This window comes from Conger conger, chromosome 5 (assembly GCF_963514075.1).
Source record: "Conger conger chromosome 5, fConCon1.1, whole genome shotgun sequence".
Lineage (NCBI taxonomy): Eukaryota > Metazoa > Chordata > Actinopteri > Anguilliformes > Congridae > Conger > Conger conger.
Genome location: NC_083764.1, coordinates 20,678,398 through 20,706,272, shown reverse-complemented (window position 1 = coordinate 20,706,272; position 27,875 = coordinate 20,678,398). Strand labels below are relative to the sequence as shown.

At 41.1% G+C, this 27,875-nt stretch overlaps 2 protein-coding genes across 5 annotated transcripts in view; both read left to right on the top strand.

Annotated features, from left to right (window-relative positions):
* The first annotated feature begins 467 nt into the window (after nt 1–467).
* Nucleotides 468–22,742, top strand: LOC133129852 (ena/VASP-like protein). 4 transcript variants are annotated; one of them, XM_061244201.1, is made up of 14 exons: nt 468–944; nt 1,494–1,546; nt 12,234–12,402; nt 12,782–12,959; nt 14,228–14,285; nt 15,502–15,563; nt 17,061–17,326; nt 17,866–17,960; nt 18,308–18,344; nt 18,715–18,757; nt 19,081–19,129; nt 19,701–19,761; nt 20,885–20,942; nt 21,968–22,742. In XM_061244201.1, exons 3-14 carry the CDS (start codon nt 12,268–12,270, stop codon nt 22,003–22,005), a joined length of 1,080 nt encoding a protein of 359 aa, XP_061100185.1. In that variant the 5' UTR covers nt 468–944; nt 1,494–1,546; nt 12,234–12,267; the 3' UTR covers nt 22,006–22,742. The 4 variants fall into 4 exon arrangements, with proteins under 4 accessions (XP_061100185.1, XP_061100184.1, XP_061100188.1 ...); XM_061244200.1 differs by lacking the exon at nt 1,494–1,546; XM_061244204.1 differs by lacking the exons at nt 468–944; nt 1,494–1,546 and adding an exon at nt 7,574–7,656.
* Nucleotides 22,743–24,052: 1,310 nt separating this feature from the next.
* The window catches only part of LOC133128328 (transcriptional repressor protein YY1-like), a 9,736-nt gene continuing 5,913 nt past the window's right edge, over nt 24,053–27,875 (top strand). Inside the window, exon 1 of the mRNA XM_061241730.1 lies at nt 24,053–24,690. Within this exon, the coding sequence (XP_061097714.1) occupies nt 24,159–24,690 (532 nt within the window). The 5' untranslated portion in view covers nt 24,053–24,158. The remainder of the gene's footprint in view (nt 24,691–27,875) is intronic.

The window sequence follows — 27,875 nt, the reverse complement described above, 5'->3', positions numbered from 1 at the left end:
ATCCGAAGAAGAAAAAATGCCCAACAGCAAGAAATAGACGACTGAAACTGGTTTTTTAAATCCAATGGTGGCATCACTGGCCCGTATTCATTACAACATGCAGCCTCTCATTCTTACGTCAACTAGAAGATAAATGTCTGCTTCTACTTTTTGTATTATACTATATATTTTCCAGTATAGCTGTAATGTCAGGGATGCTGTTTTTACAATAATCCCAGTCATAACAAGCAATATTTCACAATCGTTACATAAATTATATATTTACGAGAGGTGCCAACGACTTTTAATTGTGTGCGTTCAAATCGTGGGAAAATGTAAAACATTCGCGGATTTTAACTCGCATATGCAAAATGCGATCTTAAACCGGGTATGTATCTAAAATAGGGTGATGGCGAACAGCTACTGCAGGGAGTGGTGTGCGACTGTGCGCGCGCGTGTGCAGTTCTCCAGTAGCGCGAGATGTGGACACGTCTGTCACCAGTGGGCAGCAGAGCTTCGGTCGCTTTGTGCTGAATCCACCACGGGGATGAAGGGAAAATGGCAACTCTGCAGCTCCTGGCAACCACAAAGCCTTATTTTTTCGGAGAGACAACTACACGCATCGATCCAATATGGAATTAACGAGGTCCGGAAATAGGAATAGCGATCGGATTGCGAACCGATTAAAAAAGCAAAGGGAAAACCTCGGAATTTGTGTGTAGCATTTCCCGTGCCGCTTTTCAGCATCAGCAACAGACTGATCTTGGATTCCCTGACTGTCATAATTGTGTATAGCCCCCCACCCCCCAAAAGAAACATCGGCATATTATCAATATTATTCCTATCTCAAATCATTTCATTGTTACGGTTTCAATAAGGCCCTGAAGAGGCTGTGCCGGAGCAAATAAAATCTGCACAGCCATAATTTCTTCATTCAATTGCTTCGCCGGAGAAGAAAAAATGAGGTAAGCAGCTGCCGCAGCACGCGCTTGCTTTGACATAGGGCGTTATAAATACACTGCGAGCGACATGGCGTGTGCTTTAACAGCGCGTGGCATCGGAATCTCAGGCCAATTTTTATGTGATCTTAATCAAACGTAGTCATGCACTAGTGATACTGAATATTGATTAAAAAAAGCATAATAAAACCTCGAAGTTGGTCATTAGACTATGCATGCTCTGTACTGCTGCCATTTAAGAGGTGGGGCGAGGATACTGGTTTATGATAACAGAATATCAGACATAAGGTTATATGTATTTCTCTGCAATACTGACATCGTTTCCATTGTATTGCATATGTAACCACATATTAAATGAATTATGTGTATTAGTGGCCAGGTTTCTTTGTATCCATTATTATCTGTACTGGGCTATGTGGTGAACAGTGTTATATAAACTGATTCCTCATTGCTAATAGTAATAATAGGAATAATAATAATAATAATAATAATAATAATAATAATAATAGTAGTAGTAATAACAAGAATAATAACAATATTAATATGTACCTGCAGGTAGTGACTAACAGGGCCCAGCACAGGCAAGCAGACATCTCTACAAAAGACATGTTGGTGGTTATATCTTACACTGAATGGTTTTGTGCCATATTTGAACCTGCCTGAATTCCAACTGGTGACCTTGTTGAAAACAAAGACAATGCCTTGTACACTATACCAACAGACCGACAGCACTGACAATGCATCAACTGCCAAAGAATGCAAGCAGACAGCACTGACAATGCATCCATCACTAAAGAGTGCAAACAGATGGCACCGAAAGCAAAAATTACAACGATAACCAAAGGGTGTTGCAGACTGATGTTCAAGTTTGTACTCTAAATTAATACTGACAACAGTAAATATACATATAAGATATAAGAGCAAAGTATTGATTAATCTATATTGTACACACTCGTATGCAGAGTGATTCGCATAGGTTACATTTTTCCACAGTACACATTTATACAGCTAGATAGTATATTGAAGCAATTCAGATTAAGTGCCTTGCTTTCTCAGGGGTGCAATGGTAATTCAGTTCCTGGGAGTCATCTGCAGTCTCTGGTTTACAAGCACAGTTCCCTAACCATTATACTACACTTCCATACATTAGATCTGTTTTAATTCAGTCAATTCAGGGAAAAAATTAAGTTAATGGAAAATTCACTGCACCACCCAGATCAAAACAGAATTTACCCTTCATATTCATATTCAAATTGTTTTTTTTGTTGATCATGTTGTCTACTTAGCAAATCTGAATGATAGCAATGCATGTATTATTGAAGTTTATACGAGAACTTGACATTCTGTGTTTAAATTGTTACATTGTCGCAAAACATACAAATAGAAAATCTAATGATTGATTGAAGTATTACAATAATGTTCTTGTTGTAAAACACTGATTTATGTAAATGTCTTCACCCTTGACAACATAATCCAGCATAGTAGCCTAACCATGTGACTGTGATGTGAGCAAGTCATTCTACCACTAACCCCCGTGACACTGGTGCCAGTTATGAGTTTTATGTGTAATGCTGTACTGTATGGCCTCTCAGCTGTACCTAGCTGCCATACTGATTTGTTATGCAGTATACTGGTGATTTTTAAATCAATTTTCTAAAAATGAAATATCTGTTTCCTGTTATAAGGCCACAAAATGTGAAATTAGTGTCAAGTTTGTAATGGGTTAATGGAATAAGCTTCGACTTCATTGATGAATTTGAAGTAGGTTTATGGACAGTCAATTGGATCTCAATTTTGATTGGCTGTAGCAATGATAAAAGGGATATAAAGACAAAGCAAATTCCAAATTCCAGGTTACAGCCAGAAGGTGAATAACTATGTGAGGATGACAGATAGGGCAAGATGTGAGATAGCCACGTGTGAAAAATGTGGCGGACAAGAGCATTTTCTCATAACATTTTCAACATTCTGGTGTGTTCAGAGTATTGTAACAGGATTTAAAAAACAAAAAACAGTGGTCTACATATTATTTAGGCAAAATGTTGAGCCAAGAAGGATGCTGAATGGACTCATTTTCCTTCTTATCCTGAACATGCAATTGCTGTTATGTTTACTAATACACTTCTGTGCTCAATTGATCTTGCCTGGGGCAATTGAGCCAAACAAGAAGACCAGAAGGTGGGGTTTACACTTTTTGAGAGTGTTTCATGGGTCCAAGACATCAAGCTCGTAGTGTAGAGCGTATTTTACCCAGGTCTGCAAATTACATCCAGGATAAAAGTGAGACATTGTGAAATTTCCAACATTTTGTTGGAATTGAAAGTTAAGGTTAACAAAGTATATAATTCATTTATTTCTCTGTTATTATTTCTTTCTTTTTTTCTGGTCAAAAAGTCAATGCAGTTGAAGGCTGACAGATAACAGTTTTTGTGACTCTAACCCTCACTGCTTTCTACCTGTCTGGACAAAACAAAACATAATACAGCAGTGTAGACTTTCCTACACCCATTTTCTTTTAATCTGATGAAGGTCTTTACAAGACCATAACATCTGTGTACATTGGCTTTTTGCTTTGGTCATCTGAGCACCTGAGACTGTGAGCTTAACTAAGCCAATGTCTATACGGTGGAGACTGATATATCTTTGCAGTGTGTGGTTAGGATGCAGAAAAAAATATTCCATTCGTTATTGGCTCTACACACCTGCATACAGTGGGCTCTAGAATTATTGGCAGCCTTAATAAAAATGGAAAAGAAAGGCTGCATATAAAAAACAGCATAGATATTCTATATTTTATGTTCAAACATACGGGGAAATGCTTTTATTTCAATGCATTTACTCTCACATTTCAATGTTTCTTATTTCTAATTCAATTTTTTCTGACAATCACAGGTGCCAAGTGAAATTGCTTAATTTAGTTAATCCCAGTATAAGGGGACTATATTGTGCAATTCCATCACTTCCTGAGTAAGAAATGCATGCATGCAAAATACATTTGTCAACCATCAGTATGGGGAAATCCAAAGATTTTCCATCTGTGTCTTCTGTAAGTTCAGAAGACACAGATGGTAATTGACCATCACAAATAAATACATTAAAGGTTAAACATACCACTGAGCACTGTAAGGGCAATAATAAAAGGCATACAACATATGGAATGGTTGCAAACTTGCCAGGAAGAGGATGCAAGTGCATATTATCCCCATGGACGGTAAGGGAGATGGTGAGGGTGGCCACAAATAACCCAAGAATCGCAGTTTAAGAGATTGGTTGTGTCTTGGGGTCACCAAGTCTAAAATAAATCATAAAATGGCATTCATACCTACAAACCCTTTGGAAGGGTGGCATGAAGACAGCCCATACTGAGCACAATAAAAATAAACTAGCCAAACATCATTGGAGTTATGAAATTATGACTAGAAGAGCGTGGCAGATTGGCAGATTACTTGCCTTCTCCAAACATACATTAAAATTCACACAGAAATGGTAATAACAACAACCTTGTTCTGCAATGGCCATCTCAGTCTCCAGACTTAAATCCCATGAAAAACATGTGGTCTTAACTGAAGAGGCAGTTATCGCAAGGATATCAATGATTCTGAAAAGTTCTGCATGGAGGAATGGTCAAAAAGCACCTCCAAACGTGTTCTTTAACCTTATCACAAATTATAGGAAAAGATTGTTTGCCAGGGGTGTTTGCACAAAGTGATAAACCAATAATTCTGGAGCCCACTGTATCTTTGAAAGTGATCATTTATATATTTTTCCAGAACATAAATATGGATATAAAGAATTGCAGCTGACCATAATAATTGCACATGTACACCAGTGTATAATTAGATCCCTTTTATACTGATCCCAAATACTGTCCTTGACACACTCCTCAGTCCATCATTACTGTGGATTATTGGAGGGACTCACTTCTTTAATGAAGCTGGGCAAATTTTCAAGTGTAATTGTATTGTACCGCTATGCTTCTGTCTCTTAGGATTTCATTCTAAGGATAAGTATAAGACATTTGCCATTGACCTTCTAATCACTATATTTGCTTATTCATCTCAGCGTAAGTGGAAGTTACACTTTTGATAGTTATATTACGTTAAAGCAAGGTCAGATGGTGAGGAAATTAATATATGGGTAGGCTTGGAGACATGCTATTATTGTGTTAAATTAAATTATTTCAGTGGTTGCTGTTTAATTAAAGTTTTATAATGATACAATAATTCTTCAAATCAGCTTGACAAACCAATTCCAAGTCCGTATTGGAAAATGATGATGTGCAAGCGGACAGATATTCCATCCCATACCTTGCTGTTTTACTGTACATGGAGAGTGGAGAGGATAGAGGGATTCTGAGAGGGGAAGAAATGGAGGGATGTGGGGAGAAAGGGATGTGTCAGAAGATGGGGGGGGGTGAGATTTTGGGCTCAGACTTTAGAGAGCATTGCCATTTGTATATATGGCCCTTGAAGTGATTAAGCGCAATAGCTATACCCAGTAGACAGTCAGTTTATCAACCCTTGACAAAATGTAAAACATAATTTGTTCTCGTTTTTGCTTATTTCAGCTGAAGCTATCTGAAAATCGCTGTATATACACTCAGTGACCACTTTATTATTTAGACCTGTACACCAGCGTGTTAATGCAAATATCTAATCAGCCAATCATGTGGCAGCAACTAAATGCATAAACGCATGCAGAAGTGAGGTTCAGCTGTTATTCTGACCAAATGTCAGCATGGGGAAGAAATGTGATCTAAGTGACTTTGGTGATTTAAGTGACGCAGGGTGGTCTGAATATCTCCGAAACTGCTGATCTCCTGAGATTTTCACGAACAACAGTCACTGGAGTTTGCAGAGAATGGTGTGAAAAAAACAAAAAAAAATCCAGTGAGCAGCAGTTCAATGCGGGCAGAAATGCATTGTTAATTAGTGAGGTCAGAGGTGAAGAGCCAGACTGGTCAAAGCTGACAGGAAGGTGCAGTAACACAAATAACCACACATTACAACAGTGGTATGCAGAAGAGAATCTCTAAACACATAACGCGTCAAACCTCTAAGTAGATAGGCTACAGCAGCAGAAGACTTAATACGTAAAAAAAATAAGTCTAATAAATACCTAATAAAGTGTTCACCGAGTGTATATTGCTCTACATACATTTTTAGGGATCGGCAATACATAAATTATTTGTCATTAAAATCCTACTGTAGATTAGATTAGAACAGATTAAATTCATTTTTGGCTGATCAGGTAACAATATGACCTGAGTTTTATTATTACTGCTAGCATACAGTATAGTACTGTAACCAGAATTTGTGTGCAGATGTTTTGTCTGCAAGGCGTTGTGAGTGCGAACCCCTTGTGTCATCCGGGGACGTCACTGGCCGTGTGCGTTGGGTGACGTCACCATGCCCCGCTGATTGGCTTTTGAGAAGAGTATGGAAGTGCAGTGACTGTTCCAGTAGTAGTGTGGTAATAGAGCTGTTCCCCTTTAAGGATTAGGATGGAGTCCACAGCCAAGCAGGGGTGGGGGAGGGGAGGGGAGTAGGGGGGGATGGGAGGGGGCTGCCTCCTCTGCTTTCTGCCTGCACGGATTCAGCTGCATTCTACACCTGGGCGATGTCTCGAGAAACGCAACAAAGCTACCTGCTGTCCTCTGGCTTTTGATGTGTCACAGAGTGTGTGTTCACACCAGCAGCCACCATTTCTGGAGAAGCCGGGATGCAAATGTGTGCATTCCAGGAGCACTCCTTAAAAACACATACTTTGCTCTTTGTAGCTCTGGGCCTTGCTTTGTTGCTGCTGGAAGGGTCGGTCAGTTTGTTTGTCGATGTGCTACTGTGAAGCATAGATAGAAGATGTAGAATTTATGAGGTGATATTTACGTGCTGTGCCCATACCAGCCTTGCCTCCATCTCACGACAAGAGCGTTCTCCCTCTCTATCTCCACAGGGATGTTTTAATAGTTATTGGCTTGCAGTTTTTTTAATGGACGTGAGGTCTAAAAGAAATAGTGGAGCCGCACACTGATGCAGCTAACAGTTGAGTAGATCAAGCGATCTTACCTTCTCCAGCGAGAAGCCCTCAGGAAAGGCAAGTGCAGAGTGAGAGAGTTAATGCACTGTGACTGTGATTCAGTGCTGTACCTCCAGGAAACAGATGACTACTTTTTTTTTGTTGCACACATCACTGCGGACCGACAGCTGGCGTTGTTATAGATGTAGCTGGGTGTAATTCCTGCCCCCATTCGCTTAGAGTGACCACATACGCCCCGCCCTATTCACTCAGAATTAGTACTTTTTGTTTATTCTCAAAATAATTTCATGCAATGCAAGCAACAGGGGTTAATATGCAGTCATGTTCTGCACAATCATTAGTCATCTTTGTCAATTTTAAACATCCAGGTTGGATAAAGTGTCCGGAATGCTTGTTTAAGGTATGCTGTGTCGATTTACGTGTAATATTTTTAAGCGTTTTTAGTGTTTGAATTATCCTGGTTTTGTAAAAATGACAGTGCCTGTTATACCAGAGCACTCCTATCTGATGTAGTAATCTATATCAGGATCACAGTAAATCTGAGGGAAATAAAACTGGTGTGATTAGAGATTAATATCCATTTTGTGGTGACATTCCAGACAAAAGTTGCTACAGTGCTGCGCTGCTGGGATGAAGACAGCTCAGCAATTCCAGCATGGATTAGAAGTCCAAAGAAAAATAGGTATACCTGTTATAGAGAAGGGTGCGATTGGTTGCCATTCGTCATATATGGGGTGTATTGCTCATTATTTTGAGGTGGATTATAAATAAATGTGCTTCTTGTGTCCCTCCTACCACTAAAATGAGACCGTTCTTATTGTAACATCCCCATTTGCTCAAGTTTGTACATGCACTTACAGTATACCCATGTGCAGCAGGGAATTATTGGTAGCCCGTTGTGTTAAAGCGTGTATGTAGCTTCTCCTTTTGAGCATGTAGGATTGGATAGCCCCACCCCCATGGCAGTCATCTTAACCATGCTCCCTCTGTCTTTCTGTCCATCTCTCTGAAACACCAGTAGGGAGGAGAGCTGGGAGAGATTAGTGACCCTTTTCTCTATTTTGTCTTTTTTTGGGACTTGTAATCCCCGCTGTAATCTGGGGGAATTGCTCTGCGTTCACCTTCTTGGTCTGCATCCCAGCTGCGCAGCACTGCTGTCTGGAATGTCACCACAAAATGGATATTAATCTGCAATCACACCAGTTTTATTTCCCCCAGGTTTACACTGCTTTAAACGACTACCTCAGGTAGGTGTGCTCCGATTAGAGATCCAGGTGTTATTGTGTAGTTGTGATGCATCTTTATTTGCTTTTTATATACCAAATGTGGAGCTTCTTTACTGCATTGCTACAGTAGTATTTCGTAGCAAACTCATTAATGTAGACTTATCTTGTCTTTCAATGTGTGAACTTTCTTACAGCACTCCCAGATAAATTAAAAGCCTTTGCAGTACTCAGGTATGACCACAGTTGCCGTTGATTGTACTGTACATATAGGTCATTGTAGTTGCTGAGGGTGATAATGCTAGATGCAGGTCACCAGTTATTGACATTGTTGATGTTATTTTCGATGCAGGTCACTGTAATTGTTTCTGTAGATCGAGGTCATTATAGTTGCCGATTCAGTTGATGCAGGTCAATGTGATTTCTTATGTTGTTTATGCTCATTTTAAAGAAATGTAAAACATTTTCTGTCATGGATGCTGTCTGTAATTGTAACTTTTACAATCAGTCTTTTCTGATTGCCCTGCAAAAATCTGATGGATGTTTTCTCAAGAGTAAAACATACTTTCATAAAATTAATTTCATTTCATAATCATTTCATGCAGTCATGTCATATTCCAGCCTGTGGCCTGTCCAGAGTATACAGTGATGTCATATTCCAGCCTGTGCAGAGTATACAGTGATATCATAGTCCAGCCTGTGGCCTGTCCAGAGCATACAGTGACGTCATATCCCAGCCTGTCGACTGTGTACAGTGTACAATCATGTCATATCCCAATAATCGGGCTGTGTGGGTTGTAGTACAAAGCAGTATCTGGCAGAACCCCAGCCACAAGTGCAGTATATCTGGCGGGAACCTTTCTATGTGTTCTCAAGGGCAGAACAGGATCTAACCAACAGAGCTAGAAAAAACATATTTTGGTAGTGGAGTGAGTAACAAGGAGATCAATGCATAGATAATTAGAAGGAGGAATAGAAAATGCAAAGAGTTGTGAGAAAGAGAGAGGCAGAGAGATCAAAGGCAGAACATAATTTTTGTCTGTGATCCATTGCATGGGGGAGGGGGTAGCTTTCTTCAGGGCTCTGTGTAGAATGTCGTTCAGAGTAATATAACATTGTACATGCTCACACACACGCACATGCACACACACCTCAATGTGCCCCTGCCTGCACCCTCTATTAGGTCCACTCACAGCATGCACACCACTGGCTGTGCTACCAAGTCCCTGAGGAATTGTCTGCATAAATGTTATCTCGATATTAATTTGCAGGTATTCACATTTGCCTCTGAACTTGCCTCTGTCTCCAAATGCATTGGGATTAATGCAGTCAGAACAGATGGCTGTCTCTGGAGGACAGCAAAGCCAGAGCGTCCTCTGGGCTCTGGTTCTAAATGACTGTAGAAAAGTCCTGTCTGAGAAACTGTGGAAAAGTCTCATTTATTCAAAGCTGATATTAGGATTCATTGAATGCGGGCTTTGAAACGAGAGTGGTCAGCATTTGGTGCAGTGTTAATAATCTGCAGACCTGAGCAGAACAAGACTGGGATAAGTGCAGGACTCAGGTGAAAATGTGTCCTACTCAGACAGAAACAGAAGATGTGAAAGTGAGTGTGTCAGTATGACAGTGGTGTAGTGGAGCGTGCAGGAGGAGGGTTGAAGGGGAGGGGGCGGTAGTCTCAGAGGCGCACACTGACCTAGAGACATTGCCAATCACAACATTGGAGAAACCCGATTCGGGCAAAGCTTTTCATTCCTCTGCTCTGTTCCTTGCTGTTTGTGATGAAATTCTTGTAGGGCTGTAATTTTGGTCCCAGATCCCAGCATTCACACTGGCAGTTTTGTTATTTGGTTATTAGTACAGGTATGTCCATTTGTATTCTGAAGAAAGGGTCTCAGTAGTCTGTTGAATGGCATTATTACACATTGTGTGAGCATCATGTAAAAATGTACAAAGATGTGCCTGTCCCACCAGCTCTCTGGAACAGAAATGTCTGTCTAACCTTCTTTTTCCTGGCACTGTTGGGCACCTGGTGTTTCTGTGAGCTAATATAACAGACTAACACTGGGCTCTAGCCACTGGCACAGTCCTGCATATATCCAGAAAGGATCTCATGCCATTCATTAGGTCATTGGAACACAACCATGGAACCACATACAGTGCCCTCCAAACCCATCATTTATTAATTTGCCTCTGTACTCCACAATTTCAGATTTGTAATAAAAAAATCACATATGGTGAAAGTGCACATTGACAGATTTAAAGTATTTTTATACATTTTGGTTTCACCATGTACAAATTACAGCAGTGTTTATACATAGTCAATGACTGCTTGAAGTCTGCGATTCATGGTCATCACCAGTTGCTGAGTGTCTTCTCTGGTGATGCTCAGCCAGGCCTGTATTGCAGCCATCTTGTTTTGGGGACTAGTTCCCTTACATTTTCTCTACAGCATATCAAAGGCATGCTCAATTGGGTTCAGATTGGGTGATCTGACCACTGAATAATTTTTTAGCTTTGAAAAACCCCTTTGTTGCTTTAGCTGTATATTTAGTACTTGCTGTAGAATGAACCAGCTAATCCATTTTGAGGCATTTGCTTGAAATTGAGCAGATAGGTTGTGTCTATACACTTCAGAATGAATTTTGCTACTACAATCAGCAGTTATAAGTGAGATAAGTGAGCCAGTACCTTCGGCAGCCATACATGCCCAGGCCATAACACCCCCACCACCGTGTTTCACAGATGAGGTGATATGCTTTGGATATTGGGTAGTTACTTCTCTCCTCCATACTTTACTCTTCATCATCACTCTGATATAAGTTCATCTTCTCCTCATTTTAGGGAAATCCCTGTGCTACACACATTCCATAAAAATAATAACAGATTAAAAACAGATTATAAAGAAAATGTCAGTCAGAACTAGGTAACATAATGTAACTGAGCTAAATTCAGCTGTGAGTTGATGGCTGTTGAAGAAGTGGTGCAAGAATATGATGCAACTGATTAAGGTTAAGGTTAAGGGGCCTAACTAAACCTGATCTCTTCTATCCGTGAGTTTAGCTGCAGGGTAACACCACAGCCCCACTATATGTTATATCCACTCATCAACATCATTATTATCACACTTCTGCAAAGCACAAAACCAGACTGCAGGCTGAAGCTTTCATAAGATCTTTCATCAGTAATATCTTTTTTTACTGGCTCTAGCTGTTTTTTTTTGTGTTTTTTTTTGTGTGGCAATAAATATCATGTGTCTTCACTCAAACAGTATGACTCATTCAGCTTATCATTCAGCTGAGGTCAGGTGTGTATATCCCAACAATGCTGTCCCATGCTAATTAGTCCATGAAAAGACAGATTTATTATATTTAGAATTATCAATCTTTTTCATTCAGTTATTGTATTCCTCCAAATGTTCATGTCACACTGCTGAAAGATCACGCCACTGGAGCCATCTTTTGTCAGGAATATAATGCTCATGGTAGACTTTTGATAGGTAGGTTTGACACAGGTTTAATTGACCTGTTAACAGAAGTGCTAACTGTTAGCCTTCTATGCAGATTTGCAGGTACTCACCAGCAAGATGTAGCAGCTGTTGCATTTTTGACTGTTTATGCCATAGCTGTGCATATGTGTTATCCTTTATTAGCTTCCACATTGGGCTTTAACATTGCTTTATCTTTAACATTGCTTTATGTGTTCTTGTAACAGATGTTGTGGCGGTGGTGCAAAATAGATAAATTATTTTTGAGCCATGGGATAGTATAACTATAATGACGAACATAATTAAAATGACACAAGGACTGGCCTTTCGGTGGCACGGTTATATCACTGTGCCGTGGAGCGGGAGTTTTGTCTCAGTCTTCGAACCTAAGCCCTCTTGATAATCCCCCTGCTTTCCATACAGCATCCTTTGTGTTGGTGATAACTCTTTGCTGACGACAAAGCAGCCAGGTGCATTTGGAGGCAGAGAAGCCCATACAGGGAAACAGAGTAGCTCCTCAGTGACGTGACTTGCTTTGTGCCCTTACAGTGAGCAGAGCATTTGCCAGGCCCGGGCCTCAGTGATGGTGTACGATGACACCAGCAAGAAGTGGGTCCCCATCAAGCCGGGCCAGCAGGGCTTCAGCCGCATCAACATCTACCACAACACCGTCAACAACACCTTCCGTGTGGTGGGAGTCAAACTGCAGGACCAGCAGGTACAACACCGGACCCCGCTCTCTGTGACTGCAGTACTGCCCTGCTGAAAGCTAGGTTTTGAAGCAGCTGGCAGCTGGATGGCCAGCTCCCACCTCAAACAAGATACCAGCACTAGCTGGTTGGCCAGCTCTTACCCGGCTAGACCAGCATTATGTCCAGCTCATACACAGTTTGACCAGTTATGACCAACTTGACCAGCTCAATTTTCTAGTTAGTCAAGCTGACATAGCTGGAGTTTACAACAGGGTGCATTCCACACACTTACATGTCCCAGTCACAGAGATCCACACATGAGCAGTGGCTCTACTGTGATGTATGTGAAGTAGTGTTACAAGTGGGTGGCACAGGTGTCATGCTTTTATCTTGCTGCTCTTCCAGGTGGTCATTAACTACTCCATTGTGAAAGGCCTGAAGTACAACCAGGCCACACCCACCTTCCACCAGTGGCGTGATGCAAGGCAGGTGTATGGACTCAACTTCGCCAGTAAAGAAGAGGCCATCACTTTCTCCAACGCCATGTTGTTCGCCCTCAATGTGCTGAGCTCCCAAGACGGAGGTGAGTAATGCTTCTCTATACTGCTCTTCAGCTATGTAACTCTACATCCCTAAACCACATCCCTGGCTTGCAGTACATTAACTCCACTATTAGCATTGTGGTAAAAACATTGAATTGTGGCCAGCCCTAGGTCATTCATTTGTCTCCCTTTATTGGCCGTTACAGCCCCGTGTGGGATGTAGTCTTGCCTTCTGAAAAGAAGTGTAAACACATGTGATTTATAATTCTAATGGGTAATACAGTAAGGAGTATTCATATTACAGCATGTTTTGCTGTATTACATATAGTAAGTGAGCGTATCCATGTATCCCAGTTGTATATTATGAAGACAAAAGCTGATGACTGACACATCTTAGCCATATCCCAATCATACTACTACTAATGGAACCTAAACCTCCTAAAACTAAACCATTTTCATTTATTTATTTATTTTAAATGCACAGTGCACAACAATCAACAAACCAGTAATCATGTAGTAATACTGCAGTAATATACTGTATTAATATTACTGAAGCCAATTACGGTACAAAGGCAAATTTACCCATGTTCCATTGACACACACTGTATATCTACAATATCATAAAGATAGCTTAGTAATACCACATTTTCGTGAAAGTGTCCAACCATATATTAGTATTGAAAGAGATCCAGACCCGGTAGGATGGTAGCTTCCTACATTCTTACTGAACTGGGGGAAATCATATCATACTCTTTGAGATTCAAGCCCCTCCTTTACAACCACACCTCCTCAAGAGCTGAGGCCTAGTTCCGCAGGAAGAGGGAGGGGTCTGTACATAATTACAGGAACAGAGGAGCTCGTATTCCCATAACATGCAAACGCTCTCAATGAATCTTAATTAAAACAAGGCACTGAGGCAAGCTCCCTCAGGCCCTGTGGGGAAGTTTGCCCTTCTTCGGGTCTTATGTTTAAATAAAAAAGACTTGGAGCGAAAACAGCTCTGACCATTGAAGCAGAACACAAGCAGCTCAGGAGCAGGAACAGCTCAAGAGCCTGTGTTCGTAACACATTTCAGAGTAGGAGTGCTAATCTAGGATTAGGTGTATATTCCAATCGTGTCCATTAGAAGCTTGAATGCAAGTGACCCTAGATAAGCACACTTACTCTGAAATGTGGGCCCGGGTGACTGGAAGAGGAGCTGCATCTACTTTAATCTCTACTCATGTTTAATGTGGCCAATACTGCAGTAGACCTGCTCAGATCTCTGGAGATCCAAGACTTACTGTTGATGAACTGACTTTCACCTCAGGTCCACCTGTGCAGCGCCAGAACGGGCCCACTACAGATGATGTGGAAGCACAGAGACGGTAATCCTCAAACAGCATCCTCAGCTTCATACCACCCACTAATTGTCCTCAGCTTTACCTCATCCACACAGCACTTTGTCATTCATCGCACTAACACAGCATCAGCATCATCAGCTTCATCTCACTCAGTGTCCTCAGCTTCATCTCACCCACACAGTATCCTCAGCTTCATCTCACACACACAGTATCCTCAGCTTCATCTCACACAGTGTCCTCAGCTTCATCTCAGTGTCCTCAGCTTCATCTCAGTGCCTAGCTTCATCTCACCCACACAGTATCCTGAGCTTAATCTCACTCAGTGCCTAGCTTCATCTCACCCACACAGTGTCCTCAGCTTCATCTCACCCACACAGTATCCTCAGCTTAATCTCACTCAGTGCCTAGCTTCATCTCACCCACACAGTGTCCTCAGCTTCATCTCACACAGTGTCCTCAGCTTCATCTCACACACACAGTGTCCTCAGCTTCATCTCATCCACACAGTGTCCTCAGCTTCATCTCACACACAGTGTCCTCAGCTTCATCTCACACACACAGTATCCTCAGCTTCATTTCACTCAGTGTCCTCAGCTTCATTTCACTCATGCAGTGTCCGCAGCTCCGTAGAGTGTAGAATTCCCCCGACTCACCAACACAGCATCCTCTGCTTCATCCCACCCATTAATTGTCCTCAGCTTCATCTCACCCACACAGTATCCTCAGCTTCATCTCACTCACACAGTATCCTCAGCTTCATCTCACTCTCTCGGTCCTCAACTTCATCTCACCCACACAGTATCCTCAGCTTCATCTCACTCTCTCTGTCCTCAGCTTCATCTCACCCACACAGTATCCTCAGCTTCATCTCACTCTCTCTGTTCTCAGCTTCATCTCGCTCACAGTGTCCTCAGCTGCATCTCACTCTCATAGCATTGTCAATTTCATCTCACTCACAGTATTCTCATCTTCATCTCACACTAACACAGCATCCACAACTTTATCATCTTAATCCCACTCACACAGCATCATCAGCTTCATCTCACCCACACGGAGTCCTCAGTTTCACATCACTCGTATTCTTAGCGTCATCTCACCCACACAGTGCCCTCAGCTTCATCTCATCCGCAGCTTTAATCTACATTTACGGCTCTGTGCTAGATAAATGTGCACATTCTGGCTTTCTATGAGGCTCAAAATAATATAAAATAAGATTCATCTGGTTTCCACTGGCCTGCAGGCAGGTGATGGAGCAGCAGATGCAGACACAGGTGGAGAAGGAGCGAAGGCCATCCAACTCAGGTAAGAAGATGGAGCCTAGATTCCTCTTTAGCTGAGTGATGATGACCTACTCCTTTACTGCAATGCAAACCCTGGCTCTACAACAGCAGCTTGGATTCTCCAATGAGACATCATTCAACAGCTGCAAGTAAAAAGAAAATGGGTCCTCCCCTTTTAGAACATTGCTCTGGAATTTATCTGCAGTTGGATCAGTGACGGCTCAGAAAAAGGACCTCATGACCAGAGCTAACTTATATGCCTAAATACTTCAGCTAAATCCCTGAGACTTATTTTACTAAACATTTTTAACTCTCTTTGGTCATTTTTAAGTGGTTTCTGTATTTCACATATCTGTTTTAAAAGTGTTTTAATCGTGTTGCTGAATTCTGCATTTTATATCCTGGATTATCAGATCAGCTGTGAAAGAAAATTATAATCAGTATAATCCCTTGATAAGAAATCAATTATCCGAATCTGATTTGCCACTCAGCTCCTGACCTGCGCTCTCTGATTGGCTACTGAGAACATGCCCACCCACCCAGCCCTCTGTGTCATTACCCATAAAGACATGGGCGTTTAGACACAGTGTACAGGCATTCCGTGATCTCTACTCCCTCGATCTGTCACTGCCCACTGCGGGACTGTGAAAGGTCTGTAATTACCACAGAAGACTGCAGTGCAGAGCTATATATTCACCAAATAAACAGAGACTATCTTGTAATGCTTCCATTAAAATACCATATCCACATGCTAAACGAAGAGTATATCCAAATGCTTCTGTAATGACTACATATTCACACATGCTAAATATAGAACTTGTTTTGTAACGCTTCTGCAATGACACCATATTCAGATGCTAAACGAAGAGTATGTCTTGTGATATTCCTGCAATAACAACATATCCACAAGCTCAATATCTTTGAGTTTACCCCATAATGCTTCCTTAATGAAAGGGTTGCTGAAATGCTGCTCCGTTTTCATGACATGCTGTGATTGTGATGAGCGTGGGTTTACATGTGTTTCATGGGGCAGCCTGTAACCTCGTGGGTAAGGTACATGACTGGGACCTAGATGGTTGGCGGTTCAAGTTCATGTAGGGCGGCCTGTAGCGTAGAGGTTAAGGTTGATGATTGGGACACGCAAGGTCGGTGGTTCGATCCCCGGGGTAGCCACAATAAGATCTGCACAGCCGTTGGGCCCTTGATCAAGGCCCTTAACCCTGCATTGCTCCAGGGGAGGATTGTTGCCTGCTTAGTTTAACAACTGTACGTCGCTCTGGATAAGAGTGTCCGCCAAATGCCATTAATGTAATGTAATGTAAAGTAGCCATAATAAGATCCATACAGCTCTTGGGCCCTTGAGCAAGGCATTTAACCCCACATTGCTCCAAGAGGGATTGTCCCCTGCTTAGTCCAATCAACTGTAAGTCGCTTTGGATAATCACGTCAGCTAAATAACAATTATTATACAAGTATAAATTATTGAATGGGAATTGTTTCTGTCTTTGTGCTCCCCCAGGTCCCTCTGGCCTACCTGGACACACCGCGGTGCTCTCTGTGGCACCTCCTCTCTGTTTCCCTGCTGCGATGCCGGCCCCCATGTGTATGGGGGGAGGGGCGCTCCCCCCACCTCCGCCCGGCCCACCTCCGTTTTCTTCGGGACCCCCGCCGCCTCCCCCTCCATTGCCGGCAGGTGGAGGGTTCGGGAGACAGGCCGAACAGGCTCAGGCCCCTTCGGGGCTGGCTGCTGCGATCGCCGGAGCCAAACTGCGCAGGGTGCACAGAGTGAGTCACACAACGACAGGGTGATGGGAGCAGAGGAGTCATATACTGACAGGCTGAGACACTGTGGGTGAAGAATAACATAATAGACACTGTGAGGCTACTATGGATATAAAGTCCCCTAAAATTGAGGGAATGGGGGGGGGGAGGGCGCTATGTTTAAAGAGGGCCACAATTCCTACACGGTTTACCCAATATGTATGTAAAACCCTCAATTTAAAGCTGAAAGTTTGCACTTTATTTCTAACAACATAATGGTTTTATTTCAACTGTTTGTTTGCTGGAGTAAAGAGGCAAAACCCAGGACTGCAGGGCCAGCAAAATTTGTTTAGGTTCCACAAAAAGTAGTCATGGAATTTGAGTTTCGCTGGTACACAGACATTGCGGTGTGCTTCATTGCAGACTGCCAGAGCTGCTGGGACTTTAGGTCCCTTGATTGGCAATGTAGCACAGAGGCCTGGACGTAATGGTTGTTTAAACATACAGTTCCTGTGGGTCTCCCTGCTGAGGCGAGGCTGATTACTGTGCCCTGCTGCCCACAGCCTGAAGAGAGTTCATCAGCGGCCAGCGCCAAGAACGATGCCAACCGAACCAGCGGGGGGCTGATGGAGGAGATGAATGCCCTGTTGGCGAGAAGGTCAGCCAGTTACCTTGCAGCCTTGCTGTTCCAGAAGCTGTTACCCTCACAGTATCACTATAGCAGCCAATTACCACACACCCTCACTATTGCAACAGCCAATCATCTCACAGCCCCCCTGTCACAACATGCCAGCCTCACTATATCTCACTATAGCAGAGAAGTTACATTTTGAGCACTTTGACTCTCATACTTGCAAATGATAACATATTCACTGCTTCGGTTTTTCTGTCATTTTAAAGAGGCATTTAATTCATAACAATGTGCAGTTATGTTTTACCAAATGCCATCTGCTCGGGAGTTTTAACTGTACAGCTATATAACTTAATTTATTATTTTACTTGTAGGCGGAAAGCAACAGAGAAAGAGGAAGAAAGCGCAAATGTGAGTGGACACACACCAAAGCTGGACCGTCGGCATCTCTTTCATATCTCTCTTCAAATTCCCTGTTCGGTTTCATCCTGAAATTGCAACCCATTGTGCATTAGACTGATGAAAGCTAGTTTTATTCATTATTTACACACTTGATATTCCTAGTTCTTTCCTGACATCTCCTGTTTTATATCACACTCTATTTTTTAAAAAGGGAATCATTTCACTGTGAAAAATACCATAGAGGTGACTGATTGGATTGTGTACCATAGAGGTGATTGATTGGATTGTGTACCATAGAGGTGATTGATTGGATTGTGTGCCATAGAGGTGACTGATTGGATAGAGTACTATAGAGGTGACTGATCTCTCTCCCCTCCAGGAGGACCCCCTCTTGCGTGGGCCAGGACAGCACAATGCCACAGGTCAGTTTCTATCAGTCTTTCTCTCAATTAAGATGAATTACCTCGGTAGATTTTATGCATTCTTTTTCTAATTCTGCAGGTCCTGTTAAAATTTGTCACTTATTTCTTATTATGCACATCTGAAATTATTATGCTTCAAGCCAAAAGTTAATCAGAATCTTACACAATTCTCCCCACTAAGGTTTTCATTGATCAGTTGGATTCATTGAAAAATCACCTCATAAATTATGCAGCTGACTGTGAAAAGTCACATGATGAATCTAATATCCTCCGGATAATCTCCCATGAAGTCCAGTAGACCATAGATTGTTTTATTTTTCCAGATCCTGTGAAAAGGCCATGGGATCGAGCCAATTCTGCAGACAGAGCAAGGTGAGCTTGAACTATAACACAACCATAATACAGCCATTGCACAATCACAACACAACCATAGCATAACAGAATTATGACACAGCATGACATAGACCATGACTACCATAACCCAGCACATCCATAAAACGCAACACATTGCACAGTTGTATTGAGAAATAGTGCTGAGGCGAGCATAAAGATAACATAACACACCACACAAAACCCTGCACAACAAAGTACACTGTAGAGGTACATTAGTGCAATAGCATCAATATGAGAATATCACCAAAATACAATAGACTAGACAACGCAACACATCATTATGTTGATTTGTGTACCAGACTGGGTTTTAGTGCCCCCTACTGCTTGTGCTGCTGTGGTAACTCTTAAAAACAAAACTGAGAATGATTCACACACAGCAAAGGTCTCTTAACAGGTTATGATGGAAAAAAAATCCATATGCTGCCTGCTGTCCCCCCCCCATTACCCCATCCACAACCTCACCTAGAGCTGCAGAAAGGCCAACCCTATGCCTGCTGATGTTCTGTAGGATATGTGAGGTTTACTGGTCTGATGCTTCTCTGTATTTCAGGGTGAGGCCAATCGGGAGCAGCAGTGACACAGATGCCTTAGATTTTGACAGAATGAAGCAGGTAAGTTTCACATATACAGTACTGTGCAAAAGTCTTAGGCACCTGTATAACATTCTGTACAGGTAAGATTCTGTCATAATTCAATGAAAGGTCCTAAATAAACATACTATACATTTTAAATAACATTTTAGTAATTTGGCAGAATAGTTCAAAACTGAATCAAATCAATATTTTTGTGACCACCCTTCGGCGTTAAAACTGCATCACTTCTCTGAGATAGCCAACACTGTCCTGCAGTTCTATAAGACAATCAGCAGGGAGGTTGTTCCAAGCATGTTGGAGAACTTGCCACAGTTCTTCTGCAGTTCTTGGTTGGCTCCTTGCTTCTGATCTCAGACAGCCTTGATCAAGTTTTTATGTAAAAAGTAGTCAATTGCTTACAGTAATACGTTACTTTTTAAAATTAAATACAAAAATGTCTTTGTAAAATGAAATCTTTTGGAAAATGAATATTTGGAAATCTCAAATGTGTTCTTTTATACTAACACACACAAAAAAATAAACATATATTTAAAAAAAGTCTAGGGTGCCTAAGACTTCTGCACAGTACTGTAACTGTGCTGAGCTGTGGGTGAGGCATGCTCATCACGGTTGTTATGCTTGTATTTTTACACTCATTTTAGCATAGTACTGATTTGGCTTGAAGCCTTTTTCTTTGAATTATTTATTTTTCACAAAAGGTTCCGGTTCATCGACCAGTTATCCACACTATCAGCAATGAAGAGCACAGAGATTTCACCTGAGATGTAATCTTGTTCGAAATTAAGTGATTACCATACAGCACAAAATGAAAGCATTATTTGATCTGACTTATCCAATGTCCAGGGAAGTGAATATTGGAAACATATTGCAATTCTGTACTTTAATTCTATATTAAATCTATATTTGTAGCATTCTTAAAGAATCAGTGGCCCACATTAAAACAGGGCACTTCACATGCAATTCTGTATAATGGAAGGATTTAGGATAAAAGCAGGAATATGGGTAGAACTCACAATTTATTAAATAATAACATATTATTTATTCAACAATAATTAATACTTGCTTTATTATAATTAATGATTTAAAACACCCGGAGGATAAACAGTAAACTTTTGAACTGAGTTTCCATTTAATTTCACAGGAAATCTTGGAAGAGGTGGTACGTGAACTACACAAGGTGAAGGATGAGATCATTGTTGGTAAGGAGCCTTTTCACTTTTTCACCAGTTTGCATTGTCATGTATACAGTGCCTTCAGAGAATATTCAGACCCCTTCACTTTCTGCACACTTTATTGTGTTGATTTCATTTTAAATTGATAAATTTGCCATGTTTACCCATAAATCTACATTCAATAACCCATAATGACAAAGTGAAAACAGGTTTTTCTAAATATTTTCAAATGTATTAAAAATCTAAAACTGAAATCTCTCATTTATGTAAGTATTCAAACCCTTAATTCAGTACCTAGTAGAAGCCTAGAAACACAGCTTTGAGGCTTATTGGGTAAGTCTCAACAAGGTTTGCAGACCTGGATTTGGACAGTTTATCCCATTCTTCCTGGCAGATCCTCTGAAGCTTCATCAGATTGGATGGGAATTGTCTGTGAACTGCCCAAATCCATGTGTGCAAATCTTGTCGGGACTTACCTAAGAAGACGCAAAGCTGTAATTGCTTAACTGAATTAAGGGTTTGAATAGTTCAGTTTCATAAATTTGCCAAAATTTCTAAAAACATGCTTTCACTTTGTCATTTTGGGTTATTGAGTGTAGACTGATGGGCAAAAATGAGAATAAAGGGTCCATAAGTTAAGGGGTCTGAACCAGTATTAATATAAGAATACATTATAAGAAAAGGCCATTTACCACATTAAGGCTTATCAAATGGAGCAATGAACAATCACAACGCTGTCCAGACCACTAGTCTTGTGCCTCTCAAAAATTACAATACTGTCCACATATAAGTGCCATTTGTGTTACTGAAGTTTGCTGAAAACGTTCATTCAGAAATGTTTGTTTCTGAAGAGGACCTTCAGATTCAAATGTATGACTATTTCTTTTTTTTGAGGAAATACCATATACTGTTCTGTCTTAGAGTGTACATGCCCACAGTGAACATTATTAGAAAAACTGTACAGAAACTATACGAATGGTTATAAAAACATGAAAATGTCTCTGAAGTTATAGTATGTATAACTACTAGCTTTTGTGTGTCTTCTTTTGCAGCCATTAGACAAGAACTGAGTAGAATCAGCACATCTTAAGTGTTCTACACCACAGAGACAGCAGGAAGTACTGGGATTCTGACAGGGGGAAGGGGCCCAGCTAACACCTAACAGTAATGTTTCCTCAATGTTTCTTAGCAGTGTGGTAATGCAATGACCTCATTGAAACGTTATAATATCTGTGTGTTAGCTAGGTGGGGAGGGAGATGGAGAAGAGGGTGGAGGGATGGAGTGACTGAAGATAGAGAATTCTGTTCATTTTTTCTCTTTCCTTTGCTAGAGACTGGCCCCTGTGTACACACTGCTGAAAAGTCTTAAATACAGTTTTTATTATTTTCTAGTTTTTTTTTTTAACCTTGTATAATTTATTTTTAAGCAAGTGTTGCACATCATTTTGTCTGCCTTTTATATTTTATATTGGTCATTTATTTACCTTTGGGTGTATAAATTACAGTTGTAAGCACATGGTTTCTTTTAATGTTACTTGACCTCAGAATCATTTTTAAGAGTTTTTTTTATTGTTTTGCCAAAACACTGGAAGTTTGAACCTGGGCTAGTGGAAGAATAACTTCTGCAACTTTATAAAAAAGGTGGATACAGCAGAGTATTTGTGATCATGTTGTTAATAAAATGTCTATTGGGTGCAAGGATATGGTGATGTACTGTCTGGTCTTTTTCCCTTTTTTGACAAAGTGCTTCCTGTTTAAACAAAGACAGAAAGATATGAATGAAATCCAAAAAGTTTTAAATTCATTCAAATAAAACTGTGAACGATGTCTGACTTGTGGTCTTTTGTGATTTTACTTTAATTTGATTAGTTTCGTGAAACACAAATCATGAAAATTTGAAATAAATGTGATGCTGAAAAATTGTTTAATGACTATTAAATTGGCAGTTGTGTTTAAGTTTGTTAAACATGGATATAGCAAGAATCATTAAGACTGTTGTTATATTGCTCCTGGTGATTTTTCCACAGATCAATGGTGTTGGTCTGTGCATGCATGCATGTGTTTGCAAGTAGCTATTAGAGACTCCTTTATTTAGAAATAAAAAACACCCACTAATTATGTTCCTTGATGTTAAAGGATGTGTTTCTTCCAGTATACCTCAGTGCTGTTCTTGACTTTTTAGGAGGCTTGTACAAGAGAGCCAATAAATAATCTGAGACCTAAGTATAGGCTACTTGTCTAGAGCAGCAACCTGTGACTATGCCTGATACAGAGTTATGATTGGTTACTATCAAGATGGGAGACCTGGGAAAACCAGATATTAACTGAGAGAATGTGCATTTTTAAGTTACCAAATTCTTTGCATTTAAAACATCTTCAGAACTCGGCAAGCTGTACCTACCGTTGGGTAGCAAACCAATAAGAGGGTATGGGCAATTTTTCTGGGTTGACTTAATCTGCCAAATGCCATTAATGTAATGTAATGTAATGTGTGCCTGGTTTTCAGAACAATTGCTGCTCTTAATTATTTAAGAATTAACGTGATACAATATAATAAAATGTCTAAACTGAATGGATTATTCTTTTCTGAGAAGGAAACGTAAGATAATATGAATCTGCTCTATTAAACTTATTTAGAACTAACCGCACTCATTCTAAAATGATTAAAATGAACATAAAACCACCTATCAACGTCATAAAAAGTTAGTCACGGCAATTATAATTTGTATATTCCAGAAGCTATTTGAGATTTGAGTAGCCTAAATTATGTTTGGATATATAATCAGTTATATAATAACCTAAAGCTTTATTCTGGGTATTCTATCTACCAGCAGTCTACTTCCAACCAGGAACAAGTCTAGTACAGACCTGTCACCGACCGCACTATGCAAGCATTCCGTAATGCACATTGAATTTATATTACATTGCATTTCCACGATATACAGTGGCATAATGCATGCATACTGCACTAAAATAATACCTTTTTTTAATCTCATCTGAATAAACATGGACAATAAATTAGATAACAAATCGTCAACACTCACAAACAGGGTAAGATAACGTTCGTTTTTCACATTTCACTTTGACTGGCGCCTTCATGTTAAGTCTCGCGAGAGTGTGTTCTGGAGCATAGTAGCGACGTGAGTTGGTGTGGGACTGAGTTGAGTTATTTGTGTTGTCGAAGAAGAGGAAGGGAAACCGGAGAGGGGGGAGAAGAGCGAGAGCAAACTGGGGGCATCCAATATGGCATCGGGCGATACGCTCTACATTGAAGCCGACGGCTCGGAGATGCCGGCCGAGATAGTCGAACTTCACGAAATAGAAGTGGAGACAATTCCCGTAGAGACTATTGAGACCACGGTGGTCGGGGGAGACGATGATGACGAGCACCACCAGCCCATGATCGCACTGCAACCGTTAGATGATCCGAACCATATTCACCACCACCAAGAGGTGATATTGGTGCAGACCCGTGAAGAGGTGGTCGGAGGGGACGATTGTGATCTCCGTGCGGATGACGGTTTCGAAGATCAGATCCTCATACCTGTACCTGCTCCAGTCGCTGAGGAGGAATATATCGAGCATACTCTGGTGACAGTAGCCGGGAAGAGCACTTCAGCTGGGCGAACGAAGAAAGGGGGAGGTGGCAGTGGGAAGAAATCAGGCAAAAAAAGCTATTTAAGTGCCGCCGAAGCCAGCGGTAGAAAATGGGAGCAGAAACAAGTGCAAATAAAGACGCTGGAGGGGGAGTTTTCAGTTACTATGTGGGCTTCTGGTAAGTAAGCTACATTTGCCCATCTAAAGTGTCAGTCTAAGTTACCTGCATTGTTCTCTCAGTGCTAGCTAGCTAACAAAGCAGGCCTTACGAGGGCGTTGTCCTCTATCGGCCCAGTTATTGAGTCGTAGGATCCCTCGCAGGCAGAAGTATTTTTCTAATACTTTGAACAGGTGTTAAGGAAATCCAGTGGAAATGTTTTTGTTTTGAAGGGAGGCCATGTTTTTATGTGTTGATGGGCGCCGCCATGTTCACCCGGTCCAGTATGGCGGCCCGAAAAAATGGCGATGGTGCGGCCGGGGGAAGATGGCGGCAGATGCAAGAGCGAGCGCGCTGCTGCTGACTCGCGGAGTAGGCCGCAATGGCGCAGTTTCACACCAGCGAGCTGCACACATCCAAGAGCAAGGGGGAGGGGTGCTGACAGGGATAACGCATAGCGTTACAGCTAGCTACTTGACTGCTTGAAACATCGCTTTACTAGCTAACTTGGTGTACTTTCTGCACTGTACCTAATTGTATAAGGTTAGCTAGTTAGCTAACGCCAGCGAGTACGAGGAACTGTGTAACGTATAACGAGACTTGCATCTTGATTTGTTTTGACTGGTAGCAGCTAACATTGTCAAGCTAGCAGAGTTGTCCCCCCAAAACGATGGCTAAGTAGCTATCTAACATTAGCTGGCTTGACATTTAAAATCCACGTTTTAGTCAATTAATGTTGACTAATAAACTTGCTAGCTAGACATAATATGTCACGGGCATTAGCGGTGGTGTAAACGTAAATGATATCTACGAACTCTTGTTTTGTATTTCCACTAACAACTAGCTGGCCAGCCAATGTTGTCTGTGCGCCTGTAATGTTAACTAATTTGCGGGTAACGTTAGCCGAAGTTAGGTATCTAGCCTAACTAATTGGTAGCTCGTTGTCAATAGCTAAATCGTACAGTATAATCGCGGTATTCCATTAGACCAAGGTGGACATATTTGCTAACTTTGTTAGCTAACATACTACTCGCTAAATGGCTCTGGATTATATGAGCTACCGCTAGCCTGTGACCTAAGCCTGCTCATAGCCAGAAAGCTAGGCTAGCAGGTTCCCAAGTTGGCAAGTTCATTTGTTGGATGGCACCATCTAAGCATTAATATGGATATAAACTGGCCGTGTTGGCTGTTAGTTACCAGCCTTGGCTCATCCCAGGCAGCGCAACGGTTGCTAATCATCTCATATCTAAGCGTTGACTAGCTAGCTGTGTTAAAATTAGGTCGATATGCTAACATAACATGCAACTTTCCTTTTGTGATTTTGGTTGGACATCCGATTCACATTAGCTAGTTGTATGGTTAGTCCTTTTCCTGTCACATTTGATCGATTATTGTACCGTTAAGTTACTACCCTTTAGCTAACGTTACGTTACGTTTTCATCATATGGTTGTTTAAATTAACGTTTTCTTTTTCTTTTTGAAAATCTGCAGCTTGCTAATGTATTCATATGTCTCACGTGACGTCACAAGACAGCTGGCCGACATATTGATGACTTGAAACGCTCTTAGTTGAATTATTGTCAGTCAGCGCCAGTGGTCATTGGCCTACTTGTAACTTGTGATGTGTGATGTTGTGGGTTCTGGATGCCTAGTTATATGGTGTAATTGTAAACAAAAGAAAACGTGTTTCAGTTTAGGTTGTCGGTTGCATTTTAGGTGGCACATCAAGGTAAAATGTATCAACGGATCAGCTAACTTGTACTACCTTAACCTGAACTGACCATGTACAAAAGCTGCTGTCATTTCAAATGGTTAATCCGATATGGATGAAAATACCCTCAAATGAAAGCTGACAGTGCACTGCACTTTCTAATTGTTATTGTCTCTTTTCAAACTCAGTGCCAATACTTCTGGAGCCCACTGAAATTGTTTGTTTTTATTGCATGATTTGTGCAACTATGATTGCAGAGTGAATAACTTAAATTAGCTTCACTATTGAAGTTGATCTAATAACCTTAATATGTTGTACCAAACTGTAATATCTCATAAATATTCTGCTGCTGTGTTGGATACCTGAGCTGTCCACCCTCTTCTCCTCTGAACATTCACTTATCTGTGCCTCTTCACCTATTCCTCCATTCATTTTCCTCATCCTCGTCACTCTCACTTCTTCGTATCTGTTTCTTACCGCTCTTTCTTGGCAGTTGTGCTTTCGCTTCCTTTTCTGTCCTCTGCTTCCTTCTCTCTCCACTTAATATAATTTTAACAAACTCAACTGTAGCCAATTGACAACCTCACTGTAATGTTTATGAAGCAATCTCAGTTCGCTATGCTAGAAAAAAAAAGTTTGCCTTGCGAGTTATATAAAAGATTTTAGGATGGGAAGATGCGCCTTTCCCCATTGGTTCTTTTCCGCCAACAGGAAGTGAGCAGGCAAGCGCAGGTGTGCTTTTCAGCCACCACTCCAGCCAGTAACGGTAGCAAAAAGTAGTTATTTGCTAATACATTATTTGAGGACTTTAACTTATGGATCGTTCTTAATCATGTGACAATTGACAATGACGTGTTGGGAGACAAGCGACCATAGCAACCCATTCATTTTTGTGGTAAAACACAGGGGTTAACTACGCATCCGTAAAAAAAAAAAAAACAGTGGCTGTCCGGCCCTCATCGAAAGATACTTGCCACCGGGCCTAACTACTTTTCTGGGGAAAACTCTGAGGCTGAATGATTTGTCATTCTCATCCCACTAATGTTGCTATTTCACCTGGCTCCTGTAACAAGTGTCATAAATAAAAGTTATGAATGACGTACATTAGGACTGTGTTGTTATTGTGTGTTGGCATATTGATCACAATATAAATTACACCATCAACAAAGTTAATGGCTTTACCCTACTGCGCATGTGTAGCACATTCATGCTGCCAACGATGACCTCCAAGCCAGTGGAAACACTGGACCAGGCAAATGTAGGCTAAATATTATGAAAATTCACGTCAACCAAAAATGTCAGTTTGTGTTCATATCTTTGCACAGAAGTAAGAGTTAGTTTGCTACCCTTGCTGTCAAACCCAATAAGCAGTCATCATTTGGTCATCAGTATGGTAACCACTCAGTTCAATGTGATTGAAATCCATGATTGTGCATCACCTTGTATTGGTTTAGTAATTCACGTCTTATTCTTAATTTACAGATTAACCACCACA